Source organism: Phaethon aethereus (genome assembly GCF_964289735.1).
Source record: "Phaethon aethereus genome assembly, chromosome: 2".
NCBI classification, from domain to species: Eukaryota; Metazoa; Chordata; class Aves; order Phaethontiformes; family Phaethontidae; genus Phaethon; species Phaethon aethereus.
In genome coordinates, this window is record NC_138582.1 from 38,982,405 (window position 1) to 39,002,344 (window position 19,940).

General features: G+C 41.5%; 1 protein-coding gene across 1 annotated transcript in view; it reads right to left on the reverse strand.

The window, feature by feature from the left end:
• The window catches only part of PREX2 (phosphatidylinositol-3,4,5-trisphosphate dependent Rac exchange factor 2), a gene marked incomplete at its 3' end in the record, with an annotated part of 187,125 nt that extends 167,917 nt beyond the window's left edge, over positions 1-19,208 (reverse strand). Inside the window, exon 1 of the mRNA XM_082014802.1 lies at positions 18,681-19,208. Coding sequence (XP_081870928.1) covers positions 18,681-18,821 — 141 coding nt within the window. The 5' untranslated portion in view covers positions 18,822-19,208. The remainder of the gene's footprint in view (positions 1-18,680) is intronic.
• Positions 19,209-19,940: the final 732 nt, after the last annotated feature.

Genomic DNA, 19,940 nt, shown 5'->3' on the forward strand with positions numbered 1-19,940 from the left:
GTCTAGATGTGATAGTACCTGTGGTAGCCACTTTTCCTAACAAAATTCAGGAAGACAATACTCCCCTAAAATCTTGGCTTTTATTATATTACCAGAGGCTTTTTCGAGGCCAAAAATATTATTCTAAGATCCTCTCTGCCCCAGGTAAGCTTCATTTTCTCTCAAAACCTTAGAAGTAAACCAAGTTTAAAATCTGATTGCATGTGGCAAGTCAGCAGTTCATCTACATTTTTCATTAACCGGAAAAAAATCCCAAATCTTTAATTTTACAGACTTCATATTGCAACAGGAATATTCATTATGCAAATTGCTCCCCATCCACAGTGCACAGTAAAGCTATAGCTGCCCCACTGCCACTGAATGATGCACTCATCTCTTAAGTCCAGCTATCTATCAAGAACAACACAGTCTCCTGCAAGACAAAACTAAGAAAATAATATTTGAATAAATGGGAGAATAAAGGGTCAATAACCAGAAGTGCTGTGATACCCTGGTAAATTCCTTTTGGAAGTCCACGGGATAACTATAGTGAATGCTTCATTCTGTTACTACTAGCCAGCATGAGAAATGTTTACTCTCTGAAATTAGAAGGTTTAGAAATAAATGGGAAGGTCAGAGGCTGATGCACCGCATGAGCCCAGAGCTGTTTGGTGGCCACGAAACAACAGGAAAAGGAACGGAATAGCCATTACAGCCTTTATTGCCATGGCATATTATGGCAGACAACAACAGCCTACAAGGAAGAAACAGTTTAGACACAAAATAACATTTTGCCAAAATCCTGTTTTATATCTAACAGTTCCCGCAGTCAAAAGCCAAATTATAGTTGGCAAGTAGGTATGGGAAATTTTTCAATAGAAAGATGCACAATACACAAATGCATAATAGTAGCTGTGTTGGCCATATTTTTTTTTAAATACTGTAATACCATTTGGTCCAAATCTAGCTATTAATTTTTTTAATTAGTAAAAGTTACAGGTGAAAAAATTAATTGTTACTTTCTGGGCTGGAAGCTACTGTAATACAGATGAAAATTAATTAATGAATCCAGTATATTTCCAGCACACATATTTCACAAGATGCCCAAATTAACATCAATGTTCATGATACAGTAATTGCCAGCATAAAGCAACACTCGCTTCCACATCCTGTACAGGAACCTACATAAAATCACTTTAAATGTCAGGGGCAGGAATTGAGTATTTTATGTAACACTGCCATTGATAACTGTACAGTAGCATCTGTATACAAAATAGATTTGACAGCAATAGGAGATGCTTCAGAAGATAAAGGGCAATTCCACTCTACCAATTCACCTGAAAATTTTGACTCAGGCCCAAGAAAGTGTCTGAAAGGATCCCATTACCAAAAACATTTCTCAGTGAAGAAGTGTCCTGCAAACTAATTTGGAAAACCAATGTTTTACTGGATTGTACGCATTGAAAACTGCATTATGAAATCTAAGTTCAGATCTTACTGAGACTGAGTACTAAGAGTCAACTCTGCTACACTACCAATTTAAAAGCTGATAGCACAGCAGATGATAAACTACTATAACTACAAAATAGAATTTTATGTTTCTTTTTAAAAAGTTAACTTGGCAAAACTTTCTTCACTTGGTCTACTGAATGAAATGATGAATTAATTGTACCAGTATTACAGCTCATATTCGACTTTTATTTTCATGTGTTCCAACTAGAATAGCCTTTAATCATGACTGAAAGTCATCTCCACCAACTCACAGGTGTGTTCTGTAAAATGTATACATGAATTCAAAGACAAACAATCCCTTACAAACTTATCAGGCCGAATCTTGACTTAAAAGGGCTTTTTGCAATGAGTTTTTTGGCAGGGTCAGATCCTTTGTCTTTCCCTACTTATGGAAAACCACAGCTTATATCATAGCACTATCAGTGTAATTTATCCTCAGCTTCATGTGAAAATTTCATCACTGTATTTGCTGAGACACTGATTCACCAGCTTTCCCCAATTTTGTCCTGACATAGGAGGCCAAAACCACAAAGCACGATTCTTCTCTGCCATTCAGATCCTTATTATTCTGTAAAGTTTTCAAGTCTGCTATATTCATATTCTCTTCTGCTTCCCTTGCAAGGATGTCAGTCAGACTCATGGTAGGCACACAAACGTGAGGATCATTTAATATAGTTTTATTTCATCACCTATCCAAAAGCATTCTAACCACAGCACAATACATTTGCGCATTTATAGAGAGGGAACTTTAAGCCTCCCCTGCTGTAATTTACTATTTCTAATTGCAAATCCTGAAATGTAATCAAGACAGGTAGAATGGACAGTAAATTGCCTGTAAAACATTTCAAAGTGAACCACTGCTCTTCAACAGAAATCACAGCAACTTCACACACCAATGAAAACCATTGTTTTTTGTTCTTTGTGCACTCACACTCGGACTGAAGAAAACTTTACCTTCCTCGGGGCCGAAGACCTCTTCGATATCTGCAGAAAACAGGAAACTTTCCTTCCCATTGTTTCTGTCCTGTCTGACTACTGTAGCAGTTCAGCATAACTAAACATGGGAAAAAGTCCCTTTATTTCCTGTGAGGACAACCTCATAGCATATGGGAAGAAATTAACACACTCATACAGAATATAACTGCCAACTTCCAGGCATTATTCTTAATAAACAGGATCTCACACAGTGTCAAAGAGATAAATGAATGAGCAGTAACCTTAAAGTAAATGAAAATAACATTTATTGCTATCAGGTCTTCACTCCGCCCCTGCCCACATAAAGAATGCTTCCAGGTATATTACAACGTATTTAAATGCGGTAACCACATCCAATTACTTTTGTAATTTCCGTTCATTAATTCCGTTATTATTATTAATGGTAGTTACGTGTTGTTTTGTGTAACTGAACCACAGAATCAATCTTACTAGAAACCGAATCTTTCTACTCAGAGAAAGCAGCAGATACAAGCCTTCTGTTTAAGAAGTCTCCTCTGTAATTCTAATCCACAGAAAGATCTCAAATGTGACAAAACTATTTCCAACGTTATGAAGCAATCTACAACTTGTCATTTTCAAAATGTTAAATCAGTCACATCACATTGAAAACCTGGAGGTCTCTTTTACTGGTAAGCGTGAGATAAGCTAAAAACAGCTCATGTTTTGCTCTCTTTAATTACAAAATTCTCAATTATATCTTGATAATTATTGAAACTTCATATTTTCTCATAAAATAAATTAAAATAAGCAGAGAAGAACCAAACGCAAAGGTAATGGTATTTTCACACCTCAAGCTGACTGCATTTGAAGATATCTAAGAAACTGTATTTCTACCTTATTGCTAGCTACACTGCAACCATCCAACAATATAGTTAAATTCTGGGACCACGAGTGGCAGCTAATTTAACATTGCAAAAGCCAGTGATGCCTGTCCTATTAACACAGATACTACAATATGAGGAAATCTCATCACATACTTGATACATTTTAAAAGGGGCATTTTGTGTGCTTTAGCATTTTTAGAAGACCCAGTAACCATTCCCTCTTCCTTTTCTACCTTGTTCATGCATTTTTTCTTCATTTCTAGTATTCTCCCCCTCCTATTTCCAGAGCACAGTTTCTCCTGCTACCTCATACCTCTCATTCTTCATATTTGTTACTGTTGTTGACTACTTTTGTCCTTCACTGAGCCCCCTTTCCTCACCTTTTCCCCATACACTGTTTCACACTGCAAAACAGAATGGTGAGAAGGAATAGCAAACAGCAGCTACAATTCATACTTCAAGCACCTTCCCCAACCTCTATAAAATATCACCTTCAATATTTAAAAGGTAAATGAAGAGAGGAAAGCAGGGCCTAAGATGCTAACTACACTTTGCAAAAGAAGGATAAGCAGAATTCTTTAACATCTTTCAGTACAATAAAAATCCTAATTCAGTACCTCAAACATGTACTACATACATTTGGGGCTTTTAATTTTTACCCTCTAAAAACTGTTGTGCAAAAGATTATGAATGAAACCAGAGTGAAGAACAATGACACTGACACCAGAAGAATTCATCCCAAAAGAGTTTGAGAGGTGGGCCCATGTGAACCTCGTGAAGTTCAACAAGGCCAAGTGCAAGGTCCTGCACCTGGATTGGGACAATCACAAGCACAAAAACAGGCTGGGTGGAGAATGGATTGACAGCAGTCCTGAGGAGAAGGACTTGGTGGTGTTGGTTCATGAGAAGCTCAACATGAGCCAGCCATGTGCACATAACAGCTGAGGAAGCCAACCGTAACCTGGGCTGCATCAAAAGAATTGTGACCAGCAGGTCTCAAGGGAAGTGATTTTTCCCCTCTCCATTCTCATGAGACCACACCTGGAGTACTGCATCGAGCTCTCGAGCCCTCAGCACAGGAAAGACATGGACCTGTGGGAGCGGGTCCAGAGGAGGCCACAAAAGAGATCAGAAGGATCATGAAGCACTTCTCCTATGAGGACAGGCTGAGAGAGTTGGGGTTGCTCAGCCTGGAGAAGAGAAGACTCCAGGGACACCTTCGTGCAGCCTTCCAGTACTTCAAGGGGGCTTATAGGAAAGATGGGGACAGACTTTTTAGCGGGGCCTGCTGTGACAGGACAGGGGTAACAGTTTTAAACTAAAAGAGGGTAGATTTAGACTAGATAGAAGGAAGAAATTTTTGACAATGAGAGTGGTGAAACCCTGGCACAGGTTGCCCAGAGAGGTGGTAGCTGCCCCATCCCTGGCAACATTCAAGGTCAGGTTGGACGGGGCTCTGAGCAACCTGATCTAGTTGAAGATGTCCCTGCTCATTGCAGGGGGTTTGGACTAGATGACCTTTAAAGGTCCCTTCCAACCCAAACTATTCTATGATTCTGTGATTCTATGATGAAAAATGATCCCAAGTATGAAAGGGCTTTCATAACAGAAATAATTAGACTTGGACTTTTAACAAGAAAAATAGTGACCTAAGTACGTAAGTGAAATTTTAAGGCAGGACACTTAAAATGAGCAAAAGGAATTACTTTGTGGGAAACACACTCAGAAGTTACTGGTGCCAAAAAAATACAAACTGTACAAAAATAAAGGAGACAAACTCCAAGATTACTTAAGTTTGCATCCAGGCCTTACATCCACAATCTCCAGTACAGACAGCCCCCAAACCACTGGTACTTGAAGTTGGGAAGGATACGCCCTCCCTAAGTAATGCTACTAACCACCTTTATTAAAAAAAAAAAAAAAAAACCCTCTGATAGACCTAGTATTAAATCTATCACAGCAACTCACAGGTTCCTTCCAACACCTCTCATTTTAGGTCTTTATCTTATACTGCAAGTTCATTTTTAAGGGGTATTTTATAAGCTTTCAGGAAGAAAAATCAGCAGGCACTGGAAAAAAGGAAGCAGCTATCATTATAAATTTAGGGTGGTTGTTTTTACAAAGGCATTCTATGAATCGGGACATATTTACTGTTTTCCTGCTTTATATGGCTTCTGCAAAATAACTCTCCCCCACAGACAATAAAAGGATAAATAGGAATTATTCAGCGATGACCATTCTACAAGTGACAAAACACTAACTCTACAGGTGTGTGCCACTTTTCCTTCCCTCTCCTTGTAAGGCTTTGGTATCTTTTCAATGACAGCTCTGCTTATACACTGCAGAGCTTCAGATGCTTCCACGTCTGTTTAAACCTCAAATGCCTCTGTGACTCTTAAAGTCAAGTCCCTTTACCATGCTCACACTACAGAATCCAAAGATGTTGTCTTAAAGTATCCTGTCGTATGCTATTTCTTCCAGGCATTTGGATACACCATATGCTTAAATTCCTTGGATAAGATAACTTAGCACATACTAAGCAATAAAATGAAGTGATTTTCCAGTCTTGTTACACAAATTCATAGCATCCCAGAGACGGATCACTTTGTTACACAGTACATCATTTCAACTCTATAGCTTGTGCTTTTAGTGCCCAATGTTTTTCAAAATGTCACAGTAGGGATTAAGAAGTAAAAACATGCCCAATTAAGTTTACAGAAGAACCTGAGAACATCCTGAAAGTGTATTAAGGGCCAGGGAACGGAAATCTTGCATACCATTCTTTTATTTTATATCTAGCGCTTTCTAGCTTATTTCAATAACATAAAATGGAAAGTTGATAATTCTTATCGTATCTTTTGTTAAAGAAAATACAAACTAATGAATTATTTCAGGCATTACTCCACTTTTATGCTGCATTACTCCACTTTTATGCTGTTATCTAGTAATCTGTATTTAACTTAATTCCCAATCTGGAATGTTTAGCAGAGTAATAATATGAAAATACCTTTGTTTTACATATACATTCATTGTGTTTTGAACTGTCATGCTTTTGGGGGTCGGGGAGAGTGAGGACACAAATACAGATGATTCAGGGTTTGCCCCTAGACATGTCTCAAAGTGTCTCATCTACTTCACCAATTTGTGCCTACTACAAGGTACTCTTTTCAATACAGGTACTTGGCTACCAAACTCAGCCTTCACCGCTTGCCAGCAAACCCTTCCTAAACAAGCCCCAAGCTACAGGTCACTGAAGGCTTTCTGTAAGCACAACTTCATGAAGTTAGTAAGGCAAAGAAATTAGGCTTTTCAAAAAACGGGACATTTACAACAAATATAAACACAGTTCTAGCTCAAGTGAGAAAACTTTCTTGTAGTTTAGGCTTTCTGGCTTACAGTTCCTGAAATATGCCTGTGGTGGGTTGACCTTGGCTGGACACCAGGTGCCCACCAAAGCCACTCTGTCACTGCCCTCTTCAGCTGGACAGGGGAGAGAAAATATAACAAGAAGCTCATGGGTCAAGACAAGGACGGGGGGAAATCATTCAGCGATTACTGTTACGGGCAAAACAGACTCGACTTGGTGAAATTAGCTTAATTTATTGCAAATCAAAATCACAGCAGGATAGTGAAAATAAAACCAAATCTTAAAACATCTTCACAGTGCTCTCTTCTTCCCATGCTCAACTTCACTCCCGATGTTCTCTATCTCCGCCCCCCGAGTGGCGCAGGGGGACGGGGAATGGGGGTTGTGGTCAGTTCATCACATGTTGTCTCTGCTGCTCCTTCCTCCTCAGAGGGAGGACTCCTCACACTCTGCCCCTGCTCCAGCCTGGGGTCCCTCCCACGGGAGACAGTCCTCCACCAACTTCTCCAACATGAGTCCTTCCCACGGGCTGCAGTTCTTCATGAACTGCTCCAGTCTGGGTCCCCCACGGGGTCACAAGTCCTGCCAGTAACCCTGCTCCAGCCTGGGCTCCTCTCCACGGGGCCACAGATCCTGCCTCCCAGGGGGTCACGGCATCCTTTGGGCATCGCCCTGCTCTGGCGTGGGGTCTTCCCCGGGTGCAGGTGGAGATCTGCTCCAGCGTGGAGCCCCATGGGCTGCAGGGGCACAGCCGGCCTCACCATGGGCTTCCCCAGGGGCTGCCGGGGAACCTCTGCTCCGGCGTCTGGAGCCCCTCCTGCCCCTCCTGCTGCCTTGACCTGGGGGCTGCAGGGCTGTTCCTCTCACATATTCTCACTCCTCTCTCTGGCTGCAAATGCCGCGTGCTGGTTTTTTTTCCTGTTCTTAACTATGTTATCCCAGAGACATTACCGTCATCACTGATGGGCTTGGCCTTGGCCACCAGTGGGTCCATCTTGGAGCCAGCTGGCACTGACTCTATCGGACACATGGGAAGCTTCTAGCAACTTCTCACAGAAGCCACCCCTGCAACGTCCCTGCTACCAAAACCTTGCCATGCAAACCCAGTACAATGCCCCAGCCATTTCAGCTGGGTGCTCAGAGGTCACAGCCACACGTATATTCCAAATGTCACCTTCAGATTTGTTTCTCAGCCTGCTAAGTACACAACACTAGTCATTGTCCCTCAGCCAGCCAGACCTGGCCAGCCTTTAAGCTTTGACCAGCCACTACCCAATTATATTTTTTCAGTTGGTTTTTGTGATGCAAATAAAAACATCCTTATTATCTACCAAGAGGCTGAAGTCCCAAGTACAGAGAATTTCCCATGCCCCAGCTCATACCTAACCAGCAACAATGAGGATTAACTGCATAAATCTCATGGATAACTCTTCCTGGCCTAGATATTCTCTGTGTTCCCAGCCTATTTCTCCTTTTCTATTCAACCTGACAGCTGATGGCTCTTGCCTAACCCACACTATTCAAGATTATTTATATCCCTGATGGAGCTCTTAACACCTCATCTTTAAATATCACAGAAGACACCATGGACACACCTCAAGCAGCTCAGCTCTCTGATACATTGCCACATTCCTGTTGAGACCACTTAGAACACCTTACTAACATGGATAACCTGTAGGGCAACAAGTTATTTTCTGAGACTTGCCTAGGAGTGCTCTGTCTCCACCGATGCTCCTCTGTCACATCATGTTTGATTTAGGCATAAGGAGGCTGGGATTGTTAAATCAACATGTAGGAACACATTCATCCCTCTAGGAATGACTCCATTTAAACAGAATGAGAAATTATCAGTATATTTCACAGGGCAAATTACAAAAAACATATTTAATGTAAATCAACTGTCAGTTGATACTGGTCACTTGCTTTAGCTGTTACAATAGGCAAAAGTGTATTTAGAAAGCAAACATATCAATACATACAATGTGTTTAAACTTCATGTGCAAATAGCAGCAGCTACAGCCAAATTTAATTTTGAAGTGAGAATGCATATAAAACTCCCTTAGGAAGGTCAAGGAGCAGACTATTTACACTGCTCCATTCAGCAAGATATTATCAATTTGTCAGGGGGCCTACATCACATAAGTGACACTGAAATAAAGAAAGCCACCCTACTACACTGTATGACTGTTATTTCCACCATTTTTCAGTTCTAGGTGTTTCTCCTACCCGTTCCATGACAGTAAACTCATGCTCTTTAGCCGTGGACTTGAAAGCTCTTGAGGTACGCCAGATGACTTGGCAGCCAGGCTGCCAAAAGCACAAAAGAGAATGAGGAGGTCTCATGGGACCCAAAATAAGTGTCAAACACTAATATCTCAGTTCTGTACCTACAACAGGATAAATTCAACTGTGAACAGTCTATCAGATAACCACAGGAGCAATAAAGCTTGCACAAAATTATGCTGGCTTTGAAGAATTATCCTTGCAGTTTCTCAGACATTTTAAGTAGACAACCATTCTTCTAGCATCAATTATATATAAAGGGAAAGGGTTGCTGTGCTGTCAGAGTACTGAACTGGGAATCAAGACATCAGATTATATTTCTGGCTCTGCCACAAACTTCCACTGGGACGCAAAAATCAAGATCCATCTCTAAGCTTCCCATTTGTAGAACTACTCAGATTTGATTTATTAATGACAGCATTGCACTGAGAGATCTCTGAATAGAAAAGATTACAGAAGTGCCAGGTTATCTGTCTCCTGAGCAAATATCATACAGTTGAAAAAAATCTGTGTATCTGAGTTTCCTCTTGGATTTTCAATATTTATTTGCAGAATAGTATAGCCTGGCCATTTGCACTGCAATTTCAGAGGACAAAGGAAACAAAGTAGAGATGTAACCCTGAAAAATTTGCCCTCCTGAAGAGCTGAAACTTAAAGACAGTCTGTCTTTTTCCCCATTATACCGATAAATTGCAAAAATGATGAGTCATGTAGGTTAGAAGGGTTCTCCAGAGGTCATCTAGCCCTGTTGCTTGAGCAAAGCAGTGTCAACTAGAACAGGCTGCCCAGTCTTTTCCAGCTGAGCTTTGAACAAAGTAAAGATATTCCACAGCCTTTGGGCAACTTATTACAGTTTTTGACCATTGTCATGGTAAATAATACTTTTTCCCCTCACAATGAGTTGGAATTTCCCATTTTCCATTGCCTCTCCTTCTTCCACTGTGCACCTCTGAGAGGAATGCGGCTCCATCTTCTGCGTATCCACCTATCAGGGTGAGCCTTTTCTTCTTAAGGTCAAAGAAACCTTGCTCCCTCAGTCTCTCTTTGCAGTAATATGCTCCAGGCCCCTCCTCAACTTGCTGGCCCTCCCCTAGACTTACTGCAGTAGTTAAATTTATTTCTTGAACTAGTGACCCCAAAATTTGTGTCACAAAGGTCCCACAACTGTAGAGTAAAGGGTAAAGAATAACCTCCCTTGACCTAATAGTTACTCCCTTGCTAAAACAGTCCAGGATGATGATTGTTTTCTGCGCTTCAAGGGTATAATGCTGACTCATGTTCCAGTTCTTGTCCAAAAGCCTTCCAAGAGTCCTCTCTGTAAAGCTGCTTCCTAGCCCCCAGCCTGTACTGGTGTACAAGGCTATTCCATCCCAGGTGCAGGACTCTGCATTTGCCTTCACCAAACTTCATGAGGCTCCCATCAGTGCTTTCAGTACTCCAGTCCATTGAGATCCCTCTGACTGCTCAAAGTGCACCTTTCTATCCCACCATCCAGAAAATTACCTAAGACATGATGCAGTGTTGGTTGTTGGAGACACCACTCATAACTGGCCACCATTTGTACTTCACGCTGTTGAAAACTGTCCGCTGAGTCTAACAGATCCACCAGTTTCCCACCCACCTTACTGTCTATTTATCCAGTCCAAATGGATAAGACCTGGATGTAAGGATTCTACTCCAGACCATGCCAAAGACTTTGGTTAAATCAATGTAAATAATATTCATAGCTCTTACCAAGTTCACTGAGCCAGTAATCTCCTCATAGAAGGCAATCAGATTGATCTGGCATGATTCACCCTTGATAAATCCCCAGAGGCTGCTTCCAATCACTTTCTTTTCCATCAGCTGCATGGAAATGGTTTTGAAGATGATTCACTACATCACCTACCCAAGATGAGCTTGCACTTCCCCAGATCCTCCTCCTTGACCTTCCTGAAGCTAGGTTTGATATTTGTGTTCTCCCAGTCACTGGGAACGTCCCACAGTCACCAAGACCATTCAAAAATTATAGATAGGCCTCACATAGACATCAGCCAGCTTCCTCAGATGAAACCCATCTAATCTCAGACTTGTATATATCTAATTGCCGTAAGTATTCTTCTACTGTAGGCAATGACCCATTCTCACAAAATCTGCACGTAAGCTTCAGCAGGCCTAAGGAAAATCCTAACTGGTGAAAACTCCAAAAGAAAAAGCATGGAGTACCCCAGCCTTTTCTTTCTCGTCTTTTCACAAGGCTCCCTGCCCCACTGAGCAGTAGGCACACATTTTATTTAGCCTTCCTTTTGCTACCAATGTACTTACAGACGTTCCTTCTGTTGCCCTTCACATCGCTAATATCAGTGCCAGCTGAGCTTTGACTTTGCTATCTCCATTCTTGCATGTCTTTATATTCCTCCTGAGTAGCCTGTCCCTAAGCTCTATCAAGTCCCGCACCAATGCACACAATCTATTCACCAAAGATGGTGATAATCCTGCTCAGTCCAAAACAGAAAACTGAACCAATATGCATGTAGTTTAGAATTAAAGCAAAAACTGTTAAACAAAATTCCTGAAAAAGAATATGCATGAGTGTGTAAGTATACAAAGTTATTCAAGTTACTTGCATAAAAAGGTAGAGCCTAAATTATTCTAATTATTACCTAAATTATTATCTTATTCAAGTCTGTATTTCATTCATTGGTAGCCTAATTTCCTTCTAAACAGGGACAAATACTTAACAGACACATGGTTATAGCCTTCTACAGACTGGCAAGTTGCCCCCACCAGTATCTTAGGTCAACTACAGCCAGTTTGGATTTGTTTATTTTGGCCAAAATACAGTTCCTTTTGGTTTCCAACGTGAAGAACTTCTCAGTTCCTCCCATAGTGTAATACTGTTACTAACTTTGACTTCGTCATCTTTGACAAAATTGTTCTTCATGCCTACCAAAAAAATACAAACCAACCTTGGAATGCACAGTTTCAAAGCACTTGGTGTTTTAAAATGGTGACAAAAATTACTACTGAAGAGGGTTGAAAAATATGTCTCCATAAATATTTGAAATCACTGCAAACAACACACTATTCAACAACATTAGGCTGCATAGAGTAACTTAAGTTTGGGTGTACTGATTGATGGTCCCCTCCAAGTAGTCTCTTCTAAATTAGCAGCTCACATTACAAACTTGTGAAATATATGTGACGGGCGAGTTAGGACTGAGCTGTAAGGCAGAGCAAAGGAATAACCTGGAACACTGCAAATATGATGGTATTTATAAATACAGATACATCAAAAAGTTGTACAACACCCCTAAGCATATCATGATCTTCAACATGATACCTCTTATTCTACAATGAGTCCTAGGAACATAAAAGTTTCTTAAATGCTATTAAACAAAGATTTTTACTTTCAGTATATTAGACTTCTGAACTGAAACTGCTGAACTGAGCTGCTAAACAAACCACCTTTCTTCTTAAAGAGCAGCTTTTCACAACATAGTCTAAGTACTTCTGAGAGCAATAAGAGGAAATCCATTGAAAAGTATGAAACATCTGTCTGGAGTATAGTGCAATATAATTCCCTACAGTCCCAAACAAGATACGTGCTTGAAAATTCTTCTGAAAAAACTCTGCTCTTTGCCATTGGCATACCTTATATGAACTCTGTGCTCAGCTAAGTAGAGATGCGAATAACCTTTCTTGCAAATCCATTCCATAAAGCAAGCATTCAACCGTGGGGGTGGGGGTTACAGAGAAATAAAAAGCTTTTAAGCAGTTACCCTTACTCTGACAAAGGCCACAGGTGGTGCTATTGATATAGCCAAGCAAAGTCAAATAAGAATAGAATACCACATTCACATTTTTGGTAACACTTAAGCACGTTTAAAAACAGCAGAAATTGGAAGTGAATGGAAAAGATATTGACTTTCTATGGTAATTGTGTTTGCACTTCCTTTTGACTTTTTATGATGAAGTAGCCATAGAATGTTGTTTTTCTTTTCCTGAAGAGAAAGGAAATCACATAACCTTATCAAAAAATGCAGCCAGCTAAAACCCTTCCCTTCCATTCATTTAAATTCCTTTTATGAAATATAAATGCAATTATGCAAACCATTATGAAGTCTCTAATCATTACTGTAATTGAGATATACATATAACATATTTATGGAGTTGGACTCCATGACCCTTATGAGTCCCTTCCAACTTGTGATATTCTATGATTCTATGATATATACACATACACACAGATTGTTATTGTATCAAACTACAGCCATAAAAGATCATTTAAAAATTGTTCTTTTGTGAAAGGCATAACACCTAATTTCATCATCTAGAGTAACCATTTGAGGAGTTTCAATCCAGGACACAAATCCTCTATTGCTGGTCAGGGTTAGTAATACTGAATTTGACTGAAGTTTACCTGAAATCTCAATTACTATTAATGACTTGTCCAACTAATTAGTCTGCTTAACTACCAGAGAAATACCTGTTGAGCCAAGAGCAAGTAAAGGCTCAGTGTGGCAAGGAAATATGGATCCTGAGGAGTCACACAGCCACTGAGAAGGCTGGGCAATAAACCTTATGAACAAAATCTATTTATGCCCACTGAAAAGCAAGGATTCAGCTTTTTAACAGGGCACACATTTAGAGAAGACAAACCCTTTTCTCACTTTAGTGCAAGCAGAAGAGAGGGGAGAAGATAGTACAGTAGGATCTAACAGAATTAAACTGAGATTTGAGAGTTGCAGAAATGTATATATATTCACGGAAGAGACTCCGTAAACCATGCTATAGTCTACATAATAAACTAGCTTATTTCTTCCCCCTAGCTGTTTCAGGATCTAACTAGTCACCCCAGCTGAGGCCATGGGGTTTTGGAAGGCTTACATAAGTGCCAACATCTGCTTCTATTCCCATCAACGTCAAATTTGTCAGAACACAAAACTGCACCAGAAAAACAATCGCTGTCACAGAAAAATAAATTCTACTTCTATGGATCTCCCCTGAAGTAACAAGTGTAGCAGATCCATTACATTTCCAATTTCTGTTGCAAAATAAAATTTCTTCCCCAAATATATAAATACACACATTGATTTTTATATATATATTATTTTTATAATTATTATATTTACCTCCTATTTTACCTAGCCTATTTCCCTGCAGTTTACCTCCATCCTAAAGTTCTTCATGGTCTGGTTTGCCTTCACCGGCCAAACAGTCAGTGTAAAGGACAATCATAAAATCTAAGCCTTATACCAAGTTACAAGGCAACAAATTAAGCCAGATGCTTTTTGGCAACTCTTCACTACTAAATGCTTTTTAATTTCTCAGCAACTTCTACCCACAGTTTTACAGGTCTCTTTACTACTGGTACGTTGAGGGTTCAGGGGACTATCCTGATGTATACAGTAAATGAAACTTTACATGAAAACATTCAGCAAATTTAAAAAAAAAAATATTTTTTAAAACACTCATTAAAAAGTAAAATATATTCCCCAGCATGAAATCGTGGACCAATAAGAATCTTTGAAAAGTTTCTTTAGTTTTAGTCTAGTTAGTTAATTGTGCTTATAGAGCCAAATAGGAAATTTTCATTACATTTACACAGAGCACATTAAATATACATGTTTTGTCATTTGCTGTAAAGAATGAAATAGATATGGTACATATTGATAAAGTCAAAACATTTTTTTAAAAAAGCATCTTTACCATGAACACTCAAGGTAATATTAATTATTCAGTTACACAGTTGGATGGCATATAATTATTTTAGGCAGGGTAAAAATTCACAAATTGTTGCTTTTTCTCCCCTCCAGAAAGTGCATTTTGGTGAAAAGATTCTCCTCTGTCCTTCCAAGTGCAGCTTCTCTTTCCTTGGAAAACAAAGATTTTGCCATAGGAAGATGATATGATCACCAGAGAAATCATCCACCAGCAGAAAAATCCCAACTGCTGATTTAGCCAGTAAACTATCAATAGTTTGTGACCAAAACTTCGTATGGTAGCTCATAATAAACTCCATTTGGAGATAAAGTTTTAAAAAATATTTTAGTGCCTTAGGTAAATTCTTCCATCACTAGATTAATTTCTTTTAAGAAATGCTAAACACTAACAAGAACAAAAACTCCGGAAATGCAATGACACTCCAAATGCTATAATGGCATGTTTGAAGGAAAAGCATGAGCCTTTCTTCGTATTTCCTCTGCATGCCTCCTCCCTCCAACATTACTGTGACTACTGGGCGACTTCTTAAGTTTATTCACCTCATGTATGTTTACATGCCTCACTCAGATGGGCCCAAAATTGTTATTGCTCAGTATTACTGATGTTTCAATGTACTCAGCTACTCTAGTTTATTACTGGAAGATTCAGGAGATCTGAAAGAATAACATTAATACAACTAGACCTTTCCACTCAGATTTGATCTGTGATGAGTGGAGATTAAAAACAATATACTGTATTTACACAGCGTAAAGCCAAAAAGAAGAGGTGAACAAGCTCACATGGGAATGACTACTCGGCTACATCTATCTAATAAAATAATGAATATATTAAATCTTCTGCTTTGCACTTCAGAGCCTTGTAGACTTTTGACAGAATACACAAACCAAGCTGCTTCTCACTACACTGATAACCGGAGGATGAAGAATCACAGAGGACTAGGGGAACAAAAATACTTTAAATAACCAACCAGAAATTTGTCCCCAGTGAGACGCTCTTTAATTAATAGAAACTGAAGATCCTAAATAAATCTAACACATAATAGACATGTTTCCAGCACAGGGAAACCAGCAAAGCATTTCCCATGTTCACACGCACCAGCAAAGTCACTTCCTCCTTACAACCTCTTCATTCTCCAGCCAGCCACAAGCTCTACCAGGCAAAGCCAACATGGGTGCATCAGCAACAGGGGTCTCCTCCTCCCACCACTAGGATAAATCCAGCTTACACTTCACTTCCATGCCCGTTTATATTATATACTGCCCCTTGCAACAGCGTAGTTTTGCCTCAGCCAAAGGGGTTGTAGACATTAGCAATTCACTTCACAAGACCTCATGAAGTACTCAGAAAATGAGTTAGCTGAGGCATGATGTATGTTACGCTTCCACATAAATCCCACTTATATACTGTCCCTTTCCTAGGCAGTAACCAAGCAACTGAAGAAAATTGACTGAATTTTTCTGTTCCTTAATTTAACTCCCTCCTCAACAGGGTATGTACACAAAATAAACATTTCAGTCCAAATGAGTGAAAAGTCAGCTCTCTTGCCCACCACTACACAAGTGCTAATGTACTTTTCCACGTGAACCGTACACATCATGAAAGATGACACTCCCTGCAACAGAAATGGGCTCCAAACCTGAAACCACAGGGTTTTTTCACTTATCTAAGTGAATACTCCTGTTCCTATTAACTTCAGTGAAAACTGCAGGTACTCTGTGCCAACCATCAGAACGACTATAAATGGCTTCAGCTTTTCAATCATAAAGGAAACACAGTTTCTACCACAACAAGCTCTACTGATGGTGTTGAGGAGACCTGGAAGCCAAACTCTTAACTTTTATTGGAACTTCAACCCCTCGGGCTGCCTCTACTTTAACAAGAAGTCCTGCAAAATAGGGTACGGTTTGGATAGAGAAATAGTCAGCGCTCGGACTCCACACTGTTGGGAGGGGGGTGTCTTCAGACTAGCTCTCGTCTAGTCCCAGGAACTGTACACTCATTAGCAGCTGGATGTGTTCCTACGGAAAACTTTCCAGTTCACTTCCATCCAAAAAGAACTGAGGCTGCATGCCCCAAGACCTGCTCATGGTCTGAAACAAAGTAAGCTGGGATAGTGTTTGTATCTCAGAAGAGCTGGTCCTAGGAAAATGGTTTTAAGAAAGGGAACCATAACCTAGGACACCTAAATGAAAGGATCTAGTCTCCAGATTAAGAAGTAACCATAGGAACAAGTACAATGATGGTTTTGATGGCTTATGTAAAATAAACATGATGGTCTCCATACTGGCCCTAGTCCAGAGTTGTCCCCCTCGTAAAATCCACCACCAGAGCTGCTCTCAACAGCAGTCCTAGCAGGCAGGTCATGGAACCCACGGAAGTTGTTTCCTCAAACCAAGGCTGAGGTACAGTTAAAATGCATGACATTTCCCTGTGAAGGATTTACATATCTGAATCGTTACCATTAATGAATGCAAAAAAGTTGATGTAGAACCAGGTATTTAACTTCATCCCCCCTTGCTTTCTCAAGATGATTTACTTGGATTATCTTGATCCACACTGCAAAAAGACGTATTACTGAATTCAATACTTGAAATACAGAGTTTGCTCTTCAGAACAAGCAGAGCACTTACTGCTTGAACACCAATACCTGTTATCTGTCTCACCTAATCTGAAGAGTCCAAAATTAAAGATATTATAAATTCTTTAAATTTGCTGAAATGACCTAAGACTCTGACATACACCAAATCTGGGGCTTAAGATAAAATATTGAAGAACATTCCCCTAGAACAGATATTTTTTACAATAGGTAAAATCTGATTGTTAAATGGAAACATGTAAAACATCATCGCACAGCCACCTTCTCAAATATACATGTTAATTTTTTATTTCTTTTAAATAGAAAACACATTGGACCATTTACCATTTTTCATGGTTCTGCTGAGGATAAACATATGGAGAAAATAAGCTACTCTGTAGATCTTATTTCACTCCAGTGTCTGTGCTTTTATTCTCTCTGTCACAGCCAAGTTGAGAATTTCCTCTTTCATGATAATAAGCAGAAAGTTCACAGATCTCAAAGCAGCAAAGCAGGAAGCTTGCAGTTTGAAGGATTTCCCCTCTTCAATGGGACAGGGGAGGACAGAAGAGTATGAGGGGGCTACTGTGAAATCTTTTGCAAACTTAAGCAGCTGATTTGGACATACTTATCTCAACAGGGTCCTAAAGTGATGCTACCAAGACCATGCACAAATGAAACACTGCCCGCATCTGTTCTGTAATAATTTGTCACTTTGGCTTTTGGAAAGAGTGAAAACCCCTGCCTTACTGATGAGGGTCTTGCCTGGACAAATAATCCTATCAACAGGGAGAGTCAGATGCAGGAGGAAGCTAAAGCTGCTTCAACACAGCTCTCAGCAGAACATGCTACCTTCCCAGCTGACCCCTGCATCGGAAGGGAAGGCAGGAGTGAATGCCACATGTGGCTTTAATGCCAAGCAGCTGCTGCACACCAGCACCCGCCTCTCCTCCGTGCCCCCTGCACCCCCCTGCCTCTCGGGCTAACGCAAGCAACGGCCCTGCGGCGCCCTGTTAACGAACGCGAGCCCCCACGCACGCCCAGGGCAGGCCTGGACTCAAACGCGTTACCCCAAAAACACACTACCCCCAAAACACATTACCCCCTCAGCCTCCGTGCCCGGAGAAGTGAGATCACCCGTGCTGGAGTGAGATCACCAGCGCAAGCTCTCCCAGGAGGGCGGCGGGGGGGGAGGGGGGGGCGGGAACACGACCCCTCCTCAGCCATTTCAAAACCTGTTACCCTCCCTCCCTTCTCAGCAAAGGCGGCCGCCCCGCGCAGCTCGGGGCAGCAAGCCCTCCCACGGCCGCGGGTCCCGCCGTCCCGTCCCGCGGCCGGCAGCAGCCCGCCCCGCTCCCCGCCGTGCGCAGCAGCCGGAGCGGGGCGAGGCGAGCCCCCCCCGGCCCCGCTCCGCGCCCCTCCGCGCCCTTCCGCTCACCGACACCAGGAACTCCAACGTGCCCACGTAGTCCCGCTCGGTCTTCAGCAGCTCGCTGAGGACGCAGACACGCAGGCGAAGCTGCTTCTCCAAGTCCTTCCCGCTTTCCCCCTTGCCTTCCCCTTTGCTTTCCTCTGTCATGGTGCAGCGAGAAAGAGCGGTGCTCGCAGCCCGGCGCCTGTCCCGGCGTTGCCTGAGCCCCCCGCACTGCGCTGCGGACAAGGACAACAAAAGACCCTGCCAAGTTACACAGCGGGGCCGGGCTGCGGCCGGTCCCCAGCCGCGCAGCAGCCTCAGTCCCCCCTCACCCAGCTCCAGCGGCGGCCCGAGGTGCGGAGGCGAGGAGCCAGCCCAGTGCCTGCTCCTTTCCCGTCAGGAAGGGGACACGGCCCGGAGGAAGCGAGCGGTCACTGGTTCCCAGCTCGCCCTGTTAGCTAAGAGGTTGGAAAGCCTCCGCAGCAGCAGCAGCAGCACAGCCTTGGACATTAATCAAAAGCTTTGTATCCATGTGACTCCGACCCCTTCCCCCCCTTCGCTAAATCTCAGGAAAAAGGAAAGGAAACAACTTGAGGGAAGATTGCGTGCCAGCAGCTGCCTGTTTCACACACAAGCTGCGAGCTCCAGTTTGAGGCTAATTGGAGATCTCCAGCGACAGAGCACAAGAATTATAAAAATGTCCCAGCGAGCTGGCTGGCCAGGGCATCGGCAGTTGTTTTTGTTTTGGTTTAATCAGCAGCAAAAGAGCCATGTCGACTTCCCCTTCCACACCTTCCCACGAGACGTATGTTACAACATACGTCGCCAACTGATGTGTATTACAAATACATGCTTTGATGCTCCTCTGAACAAACATACACAGCTAAGCATGTGGATGTGCTAAGCAGGTACAAACAGTATATTCTACCATAGTTCCTCCAAAATGGGGGTTTTTGTTTTTGTTTTTGTTTATTGAAACAAAGTTCTATAAAATCCCCAGGTTATACAGTTTCCCTGTCTGCATTGGAAGCTCAGATTTGCATGATACATTAAAAGAGTAAAAAAAGAATCCAGTAACCTTTTCAAACAGTTAGCAAAAAGTATATAGCTACTCATCACAAGAGGAACTGATTTCTTGACAACTGAAATATGTCAGGACACTCTCACATGAATTTTGAGACCACTGTTGAAAGCTGAAGGTCTCTCTGGCTAGCTCTTCGATCTGTGACTGGAAAGAAAATTCAGGTCTTCAACTTCAAGATTCCATATCAAAGCATCTTTTTC